Source organism: Girardinichthys multiradiatus, chromosome 14 (assembly GCF_021462225.1).
Source record: "Girardinichthys multiradiatus isolate DD_20200921_A chromosome 14, DD_fGirMul_XY1, whole genome shotgun sequence".
Lineage (NCBI taxonomy): Eukaryota > Metazoa > Chordata > Actinopteri > Cyprinodontiformes > Goodeidae > Girardinichthys > Girardinichthys multiradiatus.
The window spans coordinates 44,235,257-44,253,466 of NC_061807.1; the positions used below are offsets into that span (position 1 = coordinate 44,235,257).

At 38.2% G+C, this 18,210-nt stretch overlaps 1 protein-coding gene across 3 annotated transcripts in view; it reads right to left on the reverse strand.

The window, feature by feature from the left end:
- Positions 1–18,210, reverse strand: part of eml3 (EMAP like 3) — a 75,297-nt gene that overhangs the window by 14,654 nt on the left and 42,433 nt on the right. For 2 of the 3 annotated variants that reach the window (XM_047386098.1, XM_047386100.1), the window contains 8 exons: positions 13,534–13,603; positions 12,742–12,858; positions 11,493–11,588; positions 5,490–5,624; positions 4,128–4,266; positions 3,727–3,881; positions 3,487–3,612; positions 1,430–1,561 (listed from right to left, as the gene is read on the reverse strand). In XM_047386098.1, the coding sequence (XP_047242054.1) occupies positions 1,430–1,561; positions 3,487–3,612; positions 3,727–3,881; positions 4,128–4,266; positions 5,490–5,624; positions 11,493–11,588; positions 12,742–12,858; positions 13,534–13,603 (970 nt within the window). The remainder of the gene's footprint in view (positions 1–1,429; positions 1,562–3,486; positions 3,613–3,726; positions 3,882–4,127; positions 4,267–5,489; positions 5,625–11,492; positions 11,589–12,741; positions 12,859–13,533; positions 13,604–18,210) is intronic. The other variant, XM_047386099.1, reaches the window with a different exon arrangement.

The following is an 18,210-nucleotide window of genomic DNA, read 5'->3' on the forward strand; positions in this document are numbered from 1 at the left end:
TTTATTTAACTGCTGCTTTTGACACGGGATCAAAATGTTTTATCATCATGTTTGGACCAGTCTGTCATTTTCAAGGGCACAGTTCTTAATTGGTTTCGCTCCCACCTGTCCGGTAGGCGTTTTTTTGTCAATCAAGGTCAGTTTTCCTCCTCTGAGGCCCCTTTGAGTTGTGGGGTACCTCAACGCTCCATCTTAGGACCTATTCTTTTTTCACTTTATATGCTTCCTTTCGGGTCAGTTCTTAGAAAATATGGTTTATCTTTTCATTGTTTTGCAGATGACCTGTAAATTTATCTCCTGTTGAGAACAAGAAGAAGCCTGTCTGTACAGAATCTGGTTAACTGTTTAACTAAGACAGAGATGATTGTTTTTGGAAAAACTGATCTGCTTATAGGATGTAGCAGTAATATTGGTCCTCTTATAATTGTCCTGCTGTGAGGAATCTTGGAGTGTTTTTTGATAATTGTTTTAAATTTCATAAAAAGGTCAGTGCAGTAGTCCAGTCTAGCTTTTATCATTTAAGGTTAATCAGCAAAATCAAACCCTATCTGCCTTCTAGTTGCCTTGATACATGCTTTTATTACCTCTAGACTGGACTACTGCAGCTCTCTGGACAACTGGACAACTCCCTTCTACGTCGCCTGCAATTGGTCCAAAACGCTGTTGCCCGTCTGCTAACGTGTAATAAGTGACATGAGCATATTGCCCTCATCTTGTCCTCCATGCACTGGTTGCCTGTAGGTTTCAGGATGGATTTTGATTTGAATTGAATTGTAATTATGTTTAAAAAATCCAAACAAAAAGTCAATCTAAGATGTCATCTTTTAAAACAGAGCTTCAGCTACGCCATACTGCTATATGTGTTATATATACAGTATATGGTACACAGGACATGCTGCAGCAATTATCCAACAATAACATTATTTAAAGTCATGAAACACAATGCAGATGGTTTGACTGTACTGATAAAATTTTACTCACCTCAATATGCTGAGCACTTGATGTGGCTCTAATAAAACCACAGTATTCTGGTAATTATTTCGGTTACTGATTATCTAACCATATAGGGGTGCTCATAGACTTTGCATTGAACATTTTGTTGGAAAAAATAAACAGTTAGCAGGAGTATAGAAGCACTATACAAAACAAGGGTGCATCATGGTGACATATCACAATAAATGTCATCTCACTTATCAAGAAAAACGTATCAGTTTATGTCCAGAATTATATAGCCAGATTGAAACCAATTAAATCCAATATTACAGATGGATTTGAATTCTATTACATACATTCCAGTTTGTTCCTAGTTAGATCCTAAAGATTTCAGTGGGCAGCTTGAAGTATTCTAAAGATATCTGTTTTTAAAGAAAGTCTTCATTCAAAATTAGTTAAAAAAACAGAGATTGAGGTTAGAAGAAGTGAATCTTACCTCAAGGGTGATACACCAGTCCAGGTTGTGTTTCTCTGTGTTCCACAAACACACTTGCCTGTCATGGCTACAAGAGAGGAAGATGTCCTGAGAGGGGTGGGTAGCCAGACCCCACATCTCATCTAAATGACCCTGAGACACAGAGAGAGAGAGAGAGAGAGAGAGAGAGAGAGAGAGAGAGAGAGAGAGAGAGAGAGAGAGAGAGAGAGAGAGAGAGAGAGAGAGAGAATCAACATCAGATTGGTCAGTAGTCTGTTGAAGAAACACAAACAACAAAACCTTAAGTCTGAACAAGGGACAACACATGTACAGTAACCTTTTTCATACAATTTGTCACCAATTCTGTCACATTACAACAACAAAGTTCCATGTATTTCATTGGGGTGTACACATAAATGTAGTCAGTAAAAGAAAAACAATAAAAGCTTTTATTACCAGTAAAAATGTGTAAAATATAGTATACATCTGCATACAACCTCCAGAGTCATTGTATTTTCAGAATGGTGTACAGTGTTAGTTTGCCTTCATGTGTGGTATTTTGCAATATAGGTCACACGTTTCCTCTGTCTCCTTTGTGGCATGTTGCAAAATTCAAACATGACTTCTTATGACTTTCTTTCCACAATAGCTTTCCTCTTGCTTCTCTCCTATAAAAAGGGTCAATTTGTAGAGAACATGACAAACAGGTGCCCTGTCAAAAGATTCCCCCACCTGAGCTGTGGATCTTTGCAGCTCCTCCAAGGGCCAAGGGCCTCTTGGCTGCTTCCCTGATGTATGCTCCTCATGGTCAGCCTGTCTATTTCAGGTTGACAGCCAGGTCTTGATAGGTGTGCAGTTGTGCCATACTATTTAATTTTCTAACATGTTGGATTTAGGAGAACTCTGTGAGATGTTCAAGGTATGGGAGATTGTTTTATAATATCTAACCCTGTTTTAAACGTCTCACTAATGTTCTCTAACAAACCTCTGAGGCCTTCACAGAACAGCTGCATTCATACAGAGATCGCATTACACACAGGTGGACACTATTTACTAACTGGGCAATTGGTTACATTGGATGCTACTTAGAGATACAGAATAAAGGGGGCTGAATACAAGTGCATACAAGCTTTAAGATTTTTTTCTTTGGTAAATATTTTGAAAACCATGTAGTGTTGTTATGAATTACTTTGTGTTGATCTGTCACATAAAATTCTTGTAAAATAGACTGAAGTTTGTAATTGTAATGTGACAAAGTTCAATGTGTTTGAATACTTCTGCCAGGCACTGAAAGTAAATTTAGTGATCAATTAGAAACTGCATACTTTTATCCAATACAACTGGTATCATCTGCAAGCTTTCATAGTTAGTGAGGAATAAACAGTACATCCACTACTCCAAAGACCTTGTTATAGCTGTATTTTCAGGGAGATAGCTCCATATTGTGAAGGAAGAAATAAAAAAAACATATTAAAAAGCTACATTAAGCCTCTAAAATAGTACCAGAACTCCATTTAACTTTGTTTGCATTTCTTCTGTACTGTAATTATTGTAATCAGCATCCGCTGATCTGTGGTGCTTGTCTTCCCCCTTTCTTCACCCCATTTTCTGTCCACTTACTTTCAAAAAGGACAAAATAAAAGCCACTAGTGATGCAAAACAAATGAAAACAAAAGCAAAACAAAAGAGCCAAAATATTTTTCTGTAGTTCTATCTCCAGTTATTCTTCCCTCTCCTTCCAAGCAGTTAGGCTTTCCAGTCTTTTTAAGCTAAGGTTTCACTAAGTTTATATGTGGACTTTGGCTATTTTTTACTTATTTTGTCTAGTGTTAAACCATGACAGTATATTTGCAGTGTGTTTAAACAATAAGATAAATGGGGGACAAATAAGCAGCTGGGTGTAATAAAAACTAGAAAGGGTCATCTACATTAAGTATGCTAACAGATAATTCAGAGTTGTGGTAAAAACAGCTGGCAGGAGTTTCATCGTTAAAACATCTGGAAACTGTTTTCTCCAAAGACGCTTGCATTGACAATGGGATCCAGAAGAAAAGAGAAGCCTTAGATTAGGAACATACCTGAACTATGGCAACGAACCCATCAGAGAAAGATCCTCTGAGGATTGCATTTCGGGTTGTACCGACCAAAATTTCCTCATCATCCACAACTGCAACAGTTCGGACAGCCCCAAACTTTTCTGGAATCTGAAAAAAACATCCCAGTTAGTTCTAACATTCCAGGCATTTCTCTCCCATGTGGAGAATACTTCACACAGCTCTTCGGCAGATGTAACACAGACACATACAGTTTTAGATCACCTCACACTCTCTCTCAGGAGCTAGGTCGGCGCTCCAGCGGATGATCTTGCGGTCCTTTCCCCCTCCACTGAGCAGAGAACCACACCTTAGAGCGCACAGAGTAAACACGCTGCCTTCATGTGCTTTGATTGGTCGTACAATCTGATAGGTCTCTGCTTGACAAGCAAAGTGGGACAGGACAAAAGTCTGGTCAAAGCTAAATGGATTATTGTAATATCATGCTATAACTTTATAAAACATTTTCACTTAAGAATGAAATTCAGAATGTAATATATACATGTCACAATGACATTAGGGTTCTAATATCAAATTGAATTCACCAAGGTTCTGTTTTATTGTCAGAAATCAGCAGACAAGAATTCTTGTCCAAAGTCAATCTGTTAACATGTTACCTCACTGACCTTTAGCCCCTTTACCAAGAGTTTTGGTGTCTGCAGCAGACTTCGTCCACGGCAGTATGTTGCCTTCAGAGTCTCCAGTCAGAACATCTCCAGTTATGCTGAAGACAAAGCAGTGGATGAACTTGGGCTTCTTGTATTTCTGTAAACAAGGACAAATATTTTTAAAAGCAAAAATTTGACATACAGTTAAGCTTATTCAAAATTATTTCTATTTCCTAAATGCCAGACTAACAACAGAGATTTTCTTTTATTACTTTCCTTAAAGTCAAAAGTTTACTATGCCTTTAAACAATTTAGGAAAGCCCAGATGATGATGTCATGACTTGATAAGCTTCTCCTTCTAATAGAGGTTAAATAGAGGTACACCTGTGGATGTATTTCAGGGCAACAACTCAAACAAACTGCTTCCTTCTGTGGCATCATGAAAAAATCTAACAAAATCAGCCAAAATATCTGGAAGAGAACTGAGAACCTCCACAATTCTGATTCATCCTTTGGTACAAATCCAAGATGCAGTAAGAAACCATGTTGATCTGTTGGAGACATGTCCTGGGGTGTGATGAAACCAATATTTAAGTGTATTAACTTAACGAACATCATTACATGTTGTGGGGGTGTTTTACTGCAACAGAGACCAGTGCAGTACAGAAAAAAGATGGGATCAGGAGGAAGGAACATTATGTCTAAATATTTCAAAACAGCCAGGAGGTTTAGGTTTGTGTATGTGGTTTTTCCTAATGGACAATGATGCATACTGCTAAATTACTTACAAAGTGGTTTATGGACAATAAAGTCAATGTTTCAGAGTGGTCATCACTAACTCCTGACATTTAGTCCCATAAAAGATTTGTGAGCAGAACTGAAATGGTGTGTGTGAGCAAAGCCAAAATTGTTTTCAATTATTGATAGAAGCTTGTAGAAGAATACCAAAAACATGTGGCCCAAGTCATGCAGTATAAATAGCAAACAGAAATAATGTTGGTACTATTTACAGATCGAAAACATGAAAAGTTAAAAGTCTAATTTAATGTCAGTGATGAAAAGGTAAGACGTCTGTTTAAACAGTGCACATAGATATCTGGTTTCACAAGCCTAAAAGTTGTATATTATTGTCCGGTTAATGAAATCATCCGTTCAAAATGGAAATGATGCATCATACATCCTCTTTTGGATATGTTTGCCATAGTATGAATAATATTTGCCTTTAATTTTCAGCTCTCTTTGAGGGGGCTACCTGCTTCCCCATTCAGCCTCAAACTGAGGAAACTGTAAACAGTATGGAAGCACTCATCACCAATCATTAATTAGCAGAAAATGTTGTTGAATGAAGTGACTGGAGACAAATATAAATCTTTTTCTTACTCCGAAGATGCCTTGTTTCTTGGTAAACTGCCCAGCGTTGAATGTCCAGAAGTAGACATGGGATTTACCACAGGTGATGATGTTGGTGCTGTCACTGGGGTTGAAGTCCACAACAAACACAGCCTCATTGGTAGTCTACACACAGGAGCACATTCAGTTTTAGCACAATTACCGTGGAGGAAAGTCTCCACAAAATGAAAAGTTCTAGCAAGATCAGAACACGACAGCCGCTGAATTTCATGTGTTCCTATTGCTATTCTATAAAATATTTGGGATTACAAGCGAACTTTCCAAGAATGTCTGACCTACCAGAATTGCTCCAGAACAGCCTGTTTAAGGACCTGCCACAGCACAGTCATTGACACTCTCCACAAGGAGGGAAACCCACAAAATGTCATTGCTGGAGAAACTGGTTGTTCAGAGTGCTGTTTCCAAGTATATTCATAGAAAGTTGGAAAAAGTCCAGTGGGAAAAGGGTGAATCAGCAACAGGAATAACCACAGCCTTTAGAGGATTGTCAAGCGAGATCCAACCTATCTGGAGGAGCTTCACAAGGAGTGGACTGAGGCTGATGCCGGCTCAACAAGAGCCACTACGCACAGACGAATTCTACACATGGGCTACAAGCATCTTACCTTAGCTAAGGAGAAAACGAAATGGGCCCTTATTGTCAAAGATTCTCAGAGTCCTTTCAGAGAGCTCCTTACTTAGCCAAAGATTCCTGCAAAGGAGCCTTAGCTTAAGAGTGATTCAGCTAGTTGCTGAGAGAATGAAGACTAGATTAAAAAATATTTAGGTCATGAGGATGAAACTTAGCAAACTTCAATTAATTGTCACACAGCATGAAAATGTTTGAACCTGATTTACATGCTCCCCGATATTCTCGTTTGTTTATTATGTTTACTCATCATGCTGGTCATTTTCCTACTTCATTTAATTGATATTAATGTGGACACTCAGCTGTCAGCATTCTACTGTGATTACCTTCTTGTATGAAGAGGATGGTTTGAGAGAGAACAGAAGAGAGAACTGAACAGAACTGAACAGGACAGTGTTGAAAGGTAGATTTGGTCCCAGGATCACAAAAAGGTAGACTTGCTCCAGCCTGGAACGTAAGCAGCTCTGGTACCTGCTGCAATCAGAAGCTAGAGAGAAGAATGTGGCACACCAGAGAACTTCTCTGCAGATAGGAGGTTATAGGTGACCATTTAGGCTAAGGCTCATCATCATGTACAATACAACAAATACTTATTCACCTCATTTACATATACCTTCTATTTATATAGTGTTTAAATTATTGTACTGTTGACTAGAGTTTGTATTTTTATATGTTATTAGTTTTTCCAATTTTTTATTTTTGAAAGCATTTTACAGTCTGTAAATATTTAAATAATTCTGTACTATATTGTTTGTACTTTTTTTCACTATTCATGGTCATTTATTATTGTTTCTATTATTTATTTATCCTTCCCAATAATACCTTTCAAGAGGTTGACCTTTAACCTGTCCTGCCGCTTAAACCATTTAGTTTCCCCCTACGGGAATGATAAAGTTTATCTTATCTCTAAATTAATAATTGTATGATTGTTATAGAGGTTTATGTGCTAATTTAAAAAAAAGTCTGAGAAAAATCCTAGATTTCAAAAAATTCTAAGATTTTCTTTTTTTAATTACTAGGAGCTACTTTTAGCCTTGGTATTCTTTGTGAATACAGGGCCCTGTAATGCTGCTCATTGGTCCAAAGTCCTCTTTTCAGATTAAAGTTTGGAAATCAAGGTCCCAGAGTCTGAAGGGAGAGTTTAGAGGCACAGAATCCACATGGCTTGAAGTCCAGTGAGATGTTTCCACAGTCAGTTATGATTTAGGGTGCCATGTCATCTACTGGTGTTGGTCTACTGGGTTCTATGAAGTCCACATTTAATGCCGCCATCTACTAGGAACTTTTAGAGCACTTCCTGCTTCCATCTGCTGAAAAGCTTGCCAGCAGGACCTGGTACGACCCACTCCCAAAGATACCAAAAGCTGGTCCAATAACCATGTTGTTACTGTGGCTGATTGGCCAGCAGACTGGTCTGACCTGAATCCCATAGAGAATCTATAAGGTAACTGTCAAGAGGAAGATGCCCCAACCAAGTATGAAATGTATAGAAATAAACATACTTTTTATTTCTGAAATATGGAATTTTGTTTTTTTTATTATCTGTAAGACCTATAAAATTGCAAGAAATAAAGGCATGAAATATTTCGTTCTATGCATAATGAATCTATATCATATTTGAGTTTCACTTTCCGAAATGATAGACAAAAAATATCTAAATATTCTAATTTTTTGAAATGCATCTGTTATCATGAATCCTGCCTAATCTTAACCAACATCTAAAGTGTCCGACCAGAGGGAAAAACAACATTGAATCACGAATATTAAGCAGGCATACAGAGCCATACAACTCCGACACTAAGGCCAGTCCACGTCTCTCTGCCCCTTACCCCTGCATATGCCCCTCTAAGAAGGACTCCTGTAACCTCCTACTGATTATCTACAGAGAGCATCCCTACCCACTAAGCATCAGTGTGTTTCTCCCACTGCACCAAGGCAGACCGGAAGAGGCTACACAAAGTAGTCAAGACAGCACAGAAAAGCAATAGCCGGCCCCCTCCCCACTCTGAAAGATATTTGTGTAAAAGTATTTACACTTTTCGCTACCTCAGAGTGGAGCACATCATCAAGGACTTCACTAATCCTGCCTAGCGCCTGTTTGACCTGCAGCCCTCAGGCTACAGGTTCATTAGAACTAGGACAAATAGATTCAGGTAATGATTTCCCTCAATTCATCACCACCCCGAATGCACACATGCACTGACTTACTATTTGTATTATGTATTATTTTTTATTCTTTTATTGTTGTTTTGTGTTTAGAAATTTATTAAAACCAAACAGCATTTTCATGTAGTCCTTTTAGTTTTTTTTTGTACTTGCAGCATCCAAAAGGAGATTCTCTGACGATAAGTTCATAATCTTAAGCTCACGCAAATTTACCTCTTAATGGCTAAAAAAACAAAGTTAAAGTTTTAGAGATCAAGATACCTTTAAATGGCCAGTTTATGCTTGAAAACATTCCAAGATGGCTGAATTAAAACAAGTCTGCAAAGAAAAGTGGGCTAAATTCCTGCTCAGTGATGTCAAGAACTCCTTACCAGTTAACACAAACGCTTGATGGAGGTCGTTGATACAAAGTGGGGCATAAGCATTCACTAGATCTAAGGGACAACTACTTTTCACAAAGGATCGGGTTGGTTTTAATTACTTCTTTACCTCAATAAAAATAATTATCAGTTGAAAACGGAATTTACTATTTACCAAGATTTTCTACGTGATTTTTTAAGATTTGTTTTATGACCCAAACATGTAATTGTAATAAAAAAAGAGACAGAGATGTGAAAACGTATTTGTTGGTCTGTAGGTCACACAAAACATTAAAACCCAGTTAAGAATGTAATTTCTCCATTCAATTCAAAAATGACAGTAAAGATTGCAGCAAAGTGCTACACAAACAGCCTCATTCATGCAGAGTGGTATGTGGACTATTCCACTGGTGAAAAAATGAGAGGGAGTATAATTATTTTGTGTCTGTGAAATGGGCCTGTGTGTTCTAACTTAGAGGACTGTCCAGTGTTGAGCTGTCGTCCCACACTCAGCCATGCAGGGGCAGGAAGGGACAATCTTAAGATCGTGTACATTTTGAACACCCATTTAAACATATTTACATGCAGAATTTCTTAAATATTTATAGAGTTGTCATGATAGCTATGCAGAAAATTACTGTCAAGAAAGTTGAGTAGTTTTGGGCAAAAAGCCTATTTAAACAGTCCAGAGACCCCTCCCCTTCAGCAGGCTGTACACATGCCACCACCCTTATCTCTCTAGAGACTGTGATTATTAAAAAAACATCAACACATTTTACTTACTGCATGATTGTCAATGTGCTTTAGGGTTTCAACTCACTAATTTCAGAGCTTTAACTTCAGCTGAAAAATGTCACCTAAAGTGATTTAAAAAATGAACTTCTTTGAACAAATCAAGGATTCTGAAAAAAGGAAAAATGCCCCTACTCAATAAAAAGGACAACTTTCAGTCATGGTAGAAAGTAAATACACATTTTTAAGTCTAATATTTTCCATGCCTTCATGAAGACAAGGAGAATGATAAGTCGCCTGGTACTGTGAAGCTGGGGGCCCCACCCTGGACCTAGACCTGGGGTTGGGGCACGTGGGCAAGCACCTGGCGGACGGGTCACTGCCCGCACAAGTGAAGCAAGGCCATCCCTCAGTGGACCCACCACTGTAGGGGGAACTATGAGGGCTTGGTGTTATGAGGATTGGGCGGTGGATGAAGGCGGAATCCTCAACAACCTGATCCTCAAGTGCTTAGACTGGCTCTGGGGACATGGAATGTCTCACAGCGGGGAAATGAGACCGAGCTTGTGCGGGAGGTCAAGAGATACAGGATAGAAATAGTTGTGCTCACCTTCACACACAACCTAGGCTCTAGAACTAATGTCCCCGAGAGAGGCTGGACCCTCTTCTACTCAGGGGTGGCCCGAAGGAAGAGGACTATCGGTCGGCCTCGAGGCCATTCTGTCAGATTGTCTGGCACCTCATGGGGGAAGTAGTGCTTCACCGACACCGTTTACAGTGGGTGTGGGGAACTGATGACCTTGACGGGGGACATTATTGGGTGATGGAAGGAGTACTGGTAAGTTCTGTAATGTGGTCAATGCTTCTGCGATGTGTCATTACAATGATTTTACCCATGACTTCATTTATGGCCTTATTTGCTTTGATCTGTTTTTAAGTGGGGATTACTTGGACTGTTGCTAATATCTGGTGTGAATTATATGTCAGTGGCTCCATTAGAAATATTTCAACTGATAAAACAGTTGTTCAATACTTATTTTTCCAGCTACAGTAGACAGCTGGCAAATTATGCTGGTTGGTTCTATACAAAAATATCCCAAAAGTAAATAATACCCGCTCTATGCTAAAATGGAAAAATACCAAGGTTGAATTTAGGACTCAACAATTAGACAAGCTGCAAACTAAGAAACTGAGTGTGGAATTACAGGATTAACAATAGCACAGTTGAAAAGGTGAACTTAATAAAGTGATGAGGTAAATGCCACACACCAAATCTTGCTCAATTTCCTGCCAAATACTGGGGATTATTTAATTTCTGCATCGTGATCACAAGTTTAACTCTCAGAAAGGAATTTAGGTAGTGCCAGTTTACGCTTCATTTTGATTTCTGCAAGTGTCTCTTCAATACTCAAGGCTGTTTGGCTTAACAAATGTGAGAAAAGATTCTGGAATCTACTGTGACAAACAAGGATCTGGGGATAAAATCAGGTAATGACTAAAATGAATATAAATATTTCAGAGGAACATTCATTTTGACTAAGTTACTGTTGCTCATGAGAGTTGTTTCTGAGTGTGACTATGGCGATAGATGCTGTTTGACATTAATAATGTATTTAATCTTTAATTAGATGTTTGTACTGTCTTGTATTTGTGATTCCCATATAGGTAAACTAACTAACTTAAACTGGAGGTCAGACAGGCCAAGTTTAAGTACTTCTTTAACTGTAGCATTTTAACAAAGTTCACTTCAGCAAAAATGTTCTTTGGAACCTGAATTCAGCCAAGTATTGATAATAAAAATGAAAATATGGAAATCTAGAGTGAAATGTAATAAATCATTATCATAAAAGGAAATCTTTTGTTTAGTGGGACCACTCCATGTGTCCTGATTATGCTCACAGCATTACAGGTCTATTCCTAGGGGTTAAAGACCTCAAAAATTAGTTTTCCATGTTTGGCCAGATGATTACAATTTTATCTGCCCTTTAAGAAAGAGCAGGAACTCCTTAGGTGAATTGTTGAAGTGATCAAAGATATCAATGCCTGGATGGCTGGAGAATTAACCTCGACTTCACTGTCTCTGTTTACCTTGATCTCTGCATGCTTGGTCCCCTTGGTGCAGTCCCACACCGACAGTATGTGTTCATTAGAGTCATCAATCACACAAAGGAATGCTCCAGAGTCCTAAAAGCATTGGAACAAAAAATACATCATATATATTTAGCTGTTTCAAGAGCATAAACATGAAGAAAAAATCCCCTTTGATTTTACACCAGTTTAGGCAATTATAAATATTGGTTGGTTTGATTTTCAATTCTGTATTTGAATAAATTCAGTCTGAAGTTTGAATCTGATTAACCAAATCTTTCGTTATTCTCACGGAAATTGAGGTCCTCCTCTCAACACATTAACCAACAGAACTGGTTGTTCAAATGTGGCTGCATCACATAAACTGTGGGAAACTTCATTTCAGTGTGAAGGCAATGACCCCACTATGTTTTTTAATTAACAAATGAAATTTTCCATGCCCCTTTCTCGGCGACTGCTACTATGCTACAGCCATTATGTCTGATCAGCCATGATGCCTGACTCTGTTATATTCTCCTACTACTCTCCAATTTTGTATTATTTGATATTATATTTATGAAGAGAAAAAATAAAAGGAAGAGAACATAAAGTTAAAAGCTGAACGTCATGTTCTCTGATTGTTTCTTCTCTTCCTAGAAGCTACATCTGGCCTGGCTCTGTGTTTAGCTGTGACACCTTCCTGGAGGGTTGCATCGGTTGAGTTACTGCTGTCAACAACTTAATGTTCTCCTTCTACTGGTGATACACTTGGCCCTGTCTTTCAGAGTTTAACCCTGTCTCTCCTAGACATAGCTACTGCCTGAGCGTCTACTGTAACTAACTGTATGTGGTCTCTTTCAATGATGTCTATGTGCAAGAGATCTGATATAATGTGTACATGACCTTCATGCAGAAGGTTTCTGCATATTTAAAACAGTCGAAGAACTGTCTCCCATTGTCACATGTAATGGGGAGCACACTGCACCCTTTAAAACGTCTCAGAAACTATGCAAACATTATCTACCTTCTCACTAATTTTTAATGTAGCAGTTTGATTTTAATGAGGTGTGAAGGAGGCCTAAATCTTTGGAGTTCATTCTGCGAAGCTTCTGATTTTTGCTTGAATGGTGATTTTGGTTAATTTTATCTGTCATCTTTTAGAAGACATTTCTTTTACTCAAATATGTCCTGATCAACCTCAGGACATCAGCCTGAGCAAATTCAGAGGAAAGAGCATTTTACAGTTACAACGTATGCAAAAATAACTCACAGCAATAGAGAATGCCAGTGATCCCACTCCCACTCCCCTCTGGAAGGTTCCTAGACCTATTTGCTGCAGGGTGACCAAGGTGGTAGAGTCCCATATATGAACACATGCCTGCATTGACTAAAGCAAAACATAAAAACATATAATTTATATATATAAACAGATGGGTGTTACATTTATTTTACTTAAAGCAAAATTCATGATTGCTGGAAACGGGCTCAAGAGTACAAAAAAGCTACCAGGAGAAAATGGTCCATACAAAGCAGAGCTGGACAGAGTGGTAGAAAGACAGAAGAAATGTGTTACCTAAGTCTCTTACAGTGGAACCATAGTTTAAACCTGAGTTCCAAGTAGCTCATGCTGTGTGAGCTGCTTGGAGCTCAGCTTTAAACTCTGTCGTACAAAATGCCAGAAAGGTTCAATACAACATTAGACATGTCAGGTTTGCTAGTGGTTGCAGTGGGCTAGTGGGGGGAGACACCATCTGGTGTTGTTTTCAAGAACAACCCCAGACACGGTCTGATGTGCACACTGGTGAATACACTAACTGAGCCTCAGCATATATCGCTGTGGTGAAATTCAAACATAGTTGTGTCAGTCTGTAATTCCAGTTGTTGAATTTTTTATGTGATTCTACATCCTGTACCTACTGGATATATGATTTTGAAATTTACTGGCTAAATGTCACGTTGTTCTCACTGTATATCAACAAAAACTAACCTAATATCCAGCTCATTGAGGCACAATGTTTATTTCATTAAGGGTAATAAGCGTAGCTGCCACACCAGTAGTTACCTTTCCATCTTTATCCACGCCGGCTGTCTGGCCAGATGCCACTCGAACTTTATCAGGATGAAGAGCAAGACTGCAGAAAAACAAATATCTAGTTTACTTGACTAAGTTAATTAAAGGATCTGGACAAAAAAAAATGTGTACAAATGTACTTTATATGGAAACATGTAGAGATCCAATTCACCGTTGTGAAAACCTGGACGTGTTCTTATAAACATATATTGTAGAGTTTGTTTTAAGTGTTACATATTTTAAGAACATTCATCTTGGAAGAGATTTCACACACTGATTGTAAACGGTGGCTCTGCTTTAATATGACAGGGTATTCAGTTCTACTTTAACAACCAGTTTAGACAGAGCTAACCAAACATTAGAACAGCCATGGTTGTTGTAATTTAAAAAATAACATTTTGTTCTGTTCAGCTCCAAATATTTTAAATAAAGTGGAAATTAAATACTACGAGAGTTCATTTCAAAGGATACCTGTGTGGTGACATATCTACATTTCATAAAGATTTGGATCAGATATAGTGAAGTATCAATTCAATCCAAGGTATCAGCTCTGGGTCCCAACCAAGGATTTTTTTTTACGATCAGTATTGTGAAACTCATCTCCAGATACCTGATGTAGATGTACAGTCTGTGATTGTGCACATTTCTCCGATCAAATGGCTCAGAATTCCCTGGCATTCTGCTCTGCACAGCTGAAATTCTACTCGTTCAATTTTACTGTGTGCTGTGTTTCTAAAGCAGGAAAACAAGTTTGGTTTCCACACAATTAGCTGGCCTCCTATAGAAATATGTTACGAACAGAGCTACCAAGTAGTTGCATCAAAACATGGAGGAAACATGCTAATGTTAGCCTAGCACTCCTGGAGGATTGTAGTCGTATGGGTTGAGTCAGATGTATCAAGAGAGATAATGATAAAACTGATGCATGTTTCAGGCTTCCATAAGATGGTAAACTCAGTGTTGGAGCAATAGATTAAGGCTGAGCTGCAGAAGCTCTGGATGGGACAAAATATGTGTAACTCTCATTACAAACATACAGGAGAGACTGCAGTATCAAGAACACCATCGGTGAGAGTAATAATTATAGCATGTAGTGTGCTATGTTACTGTAAATAGAAAGTGTTCATTGTGATGAGGTATTGTGACAGGACTCAGTATTGGCAATTACTATTCTTAAATTACTTGGACTGGCATTGGCGACAAAACAAATCATGTTCAGGACATCCCTTAGTCAGAAACTCTGATATCCACCCCGACCCATGATGTTGCTGTTTCAGTTGGCAAAAAGAAGTCCAAGCCTGTAAGGTTCATTGTTATCCACTATCGGTTTTCAGCATCTGTCTGAATGAATTATAACACTGTTGGGGCTGAAAGTGTTCTTCTTTCTAAAAACACTCCGCAGCATCCAATGTGTTGCTCACCACAGCTAAGGCACATTTAATCAAAAGTCTATAAAAGATGCATCATCCAGGAACCATTTGACAGCTGAGTGTAAAACACCCTCATAGATTAGTTTTATTAGACCACACAAACATAAAAAGGCAAGACCAAACACGTTTACATGGGAACTTCATCTAAATAAAGAAATGGAATCCAGTTAATCTCTCTATGCAACAGTTCTGAGATTTACAGACAAATTAGGCCAAAGGTGATATGAGTAAATAAAAATTCTGCTGCCAGTGTCTTTGAATATCAATAAACCAAATTTATGACCAGAATCTAATCAGAAAATTTTTATTTAGTCTCTCCAAGCTTGACTCAGATTTCACCGTGTTACTTTATCCAACTTCAATGGTAATGCTTAAGATTCAGATTTTCCACAGTTGCTGTAACAATACAACATATTATTATTGCTTTAAATAAAACAGCTTCTAGAGTTATTACAAAAAGAAAGTGCACCCTCTTTTACTTCTAGAGTTTTATTCGTGCATATTACAAAAAATGCCTGCTCTTAATGAGGCTCTAAATGATATAATTCTAACCTCAAATGCACAAACACACACCAGACTCCACAGTGTTAAACTAATATGGAAACAATACAGAAAGGTTCTGCTTAAACAAAGTACATCCTAATTGCCTTCACATATTTTAAGGTGGTAAGTAGCAGCCAACTGCTGCTGATGAAATGCAATGGATTGATTGACCATCAGCTAGTAACTAGATGGGAAATGGACTGAACATCGTGCTTTTAGAACATTACTCACCACTTTAAACTAAAAGTCACATTCACATGGATATGGAGGCAACTTTCGGTTTCAGTTTCTTGCCTTTGATAAATTGTGGGGAAAGATGAGATCAATACTGCAACCTTCTAATTGCCAGATGACTATTCTTCTCACTGAACCACAGTTACACTGGTGTGACGACCACTATAAAACTGGAGTTTTGGAGCATACTGGTGTGTGTCAACACAATGCCAGGTAGAAAAGGTCAACAGCACTCAGCAATGACTTTAATGAAGCAACTGTTGCTCCCCATGTATATGTAGGCCCATTTCCCAAAAACTCCATCATTCTACTATGAGACACTTTGGAGTGTTTTTGAAGCTTCAACCTCTGATCTAAATTAACTCACTGACTCTGTGACACTGATTCTGATCCCCCACTGTGTCGGTCCTCACACATCGACACTGTCTAGAGGAAGACTGAGCAGAGACTGTACTTCCTGCAGCAACTCATGAAGTACAACCTTCCACAGGAGCTGCTGGTCATCTTCTACACTGCCATCATTCAGTCTGCCGTGTGTTCATCAATCACTGTGTGGCTTTCTTATCCTACAACAAACAATTAGGTCAGCAGAGAACATCATTAGGGCTGACTTTCCCTCCATCGAGGGCTTGTACAGGTCTAAGGTCAGTAAAAAGGCAACAGGCATCTCCACAGACCCCACACATTCTGCGAACAAACTGTTTAGACTTTTACCTTCAGGTTCGTACTACAGAGGGCTATTGCAAAAAACAGCCACCACAGAAACAGTTTCTTCCCAAGGCTGTCTCTTTGATGAACACCTTACAGCCAGAGCAATCAGCTACTCTGCTGTGAAACAAAATAAGCATTAGCACTAACACAACCTCCCTTTTTTCTTTTCTTTATATATAAAAAAGGTTGTACATAAATATACATGCACATACTATTCCTTTATTTTCATTTTGTTTCCTCTAAAGTTTATATATTCACACTAATTTGTCTTTGCATGCCATGAGCACTTGAAACTGGAGCAAAATTCCTTATTTGTGCACACAATCTTAGCCAGTAAAGCTGATTCGGATTATTCAAAGGCGGACAATATTTAAGACAGCTATCAATCTTTCCTAAAGTGAAAGTTTCAGCAAACTCAAGTGTCAGACCATAAGATAAACTGAAAAAAAGGAGAACCAAATAGCTCCATCTCAGACTCTACAGACTTCAGTTAACATGATAAACATTAAAGTTATGACAGTACAGATAGAAAAAGACGGAATAATTATAGCTGGTGTGAAGGTGTTACCAGGGGGAAAGCCTCTCCTCCTTAGAAAAGAAATTCCTATCTGTATGCTAGTGTCCCATCTAAATGATCAACAGATAAGGCCAAAGTAGAAATATTTGGCCATGATGCAAAGCACATTGTTATAAAACAAAAGCTTATCACCACCAACAACTATTGGTAGGGTAGGGAGCTTGTTATGTAGCCACAGGTCCTATGCACCTTGTAGCCTTTGATTGGACCATAAACTCCTTTGTATCCCACAGTATTTGAGATTCAAATGTGAGGTCATCTGTTTGACAGCTAAAGCTGGGTAAAAATTAGATCAATCAAGCAATCGAGTAATGTATAAAGAAAAGTGGGTCAACATTAGTGGAGGTGAATAAAGTCATACAGGAAACGACTACTTGGAGTTACTGCTGCTGAAGGTGGTTCTACAAGATCTTAAATGATGTGGTGGAGCAAGTTTTTCAAACAGAAATTCACCCGTTTACTACATAATGGTAGTTTGTCGTAATTTTTTTGAATGATTGAAGTTTTATCCAAATAATTTTAGGACCTGCTAAAGACTAGTTCATTTTTATTGTTTCTTGATATATGAAAACCTAGAAGTGAAAGTGGACGTACAGTAGTTAATTTTTCCCATGATGACATTAGTGCTTGTTTACATGTTCACTTCTGTTATTGAGGGAAGGTTAATCTTAGTGGTTTAATGGTGGTTTAAATGCTTGTTAAGACGTTTCTCTCCCAACTTCATAGAAACTAAATAACAATCTGTTACTTGTTCTCAGATGAGGTCTGTTAAAGAAATCGTGGCTAAAGTTTAATACACTGTTTAATCAGATCACAAATATGCATGAATAACTTCTAAGCTTGAAGAAACATTTTTTACAACCTCTGTTTTCATGTCCTCCTCAACACTCTGTACCTTAGTCAGGTTATATAGAGAATAACCACGATTATAACACACAACAATTAAGAAACAATTTAATTTCCAGCAATATTAGTGCAGCAAACCCAAAGAATCCTTTAAATGTGCTTCTTAGGTCATTCAGATTCTAAGTTAGGTCATTCACATATACTGTCAACAAGGAAGGACAAAGAATGTCACTTCATGTCAAGTCTATAGGGGAAGTAACCCTATATTGTGTATCATCAACCTCTTTAAAAAGAAAACTAGGACTGCCTCCAGAGATATTTGGGATG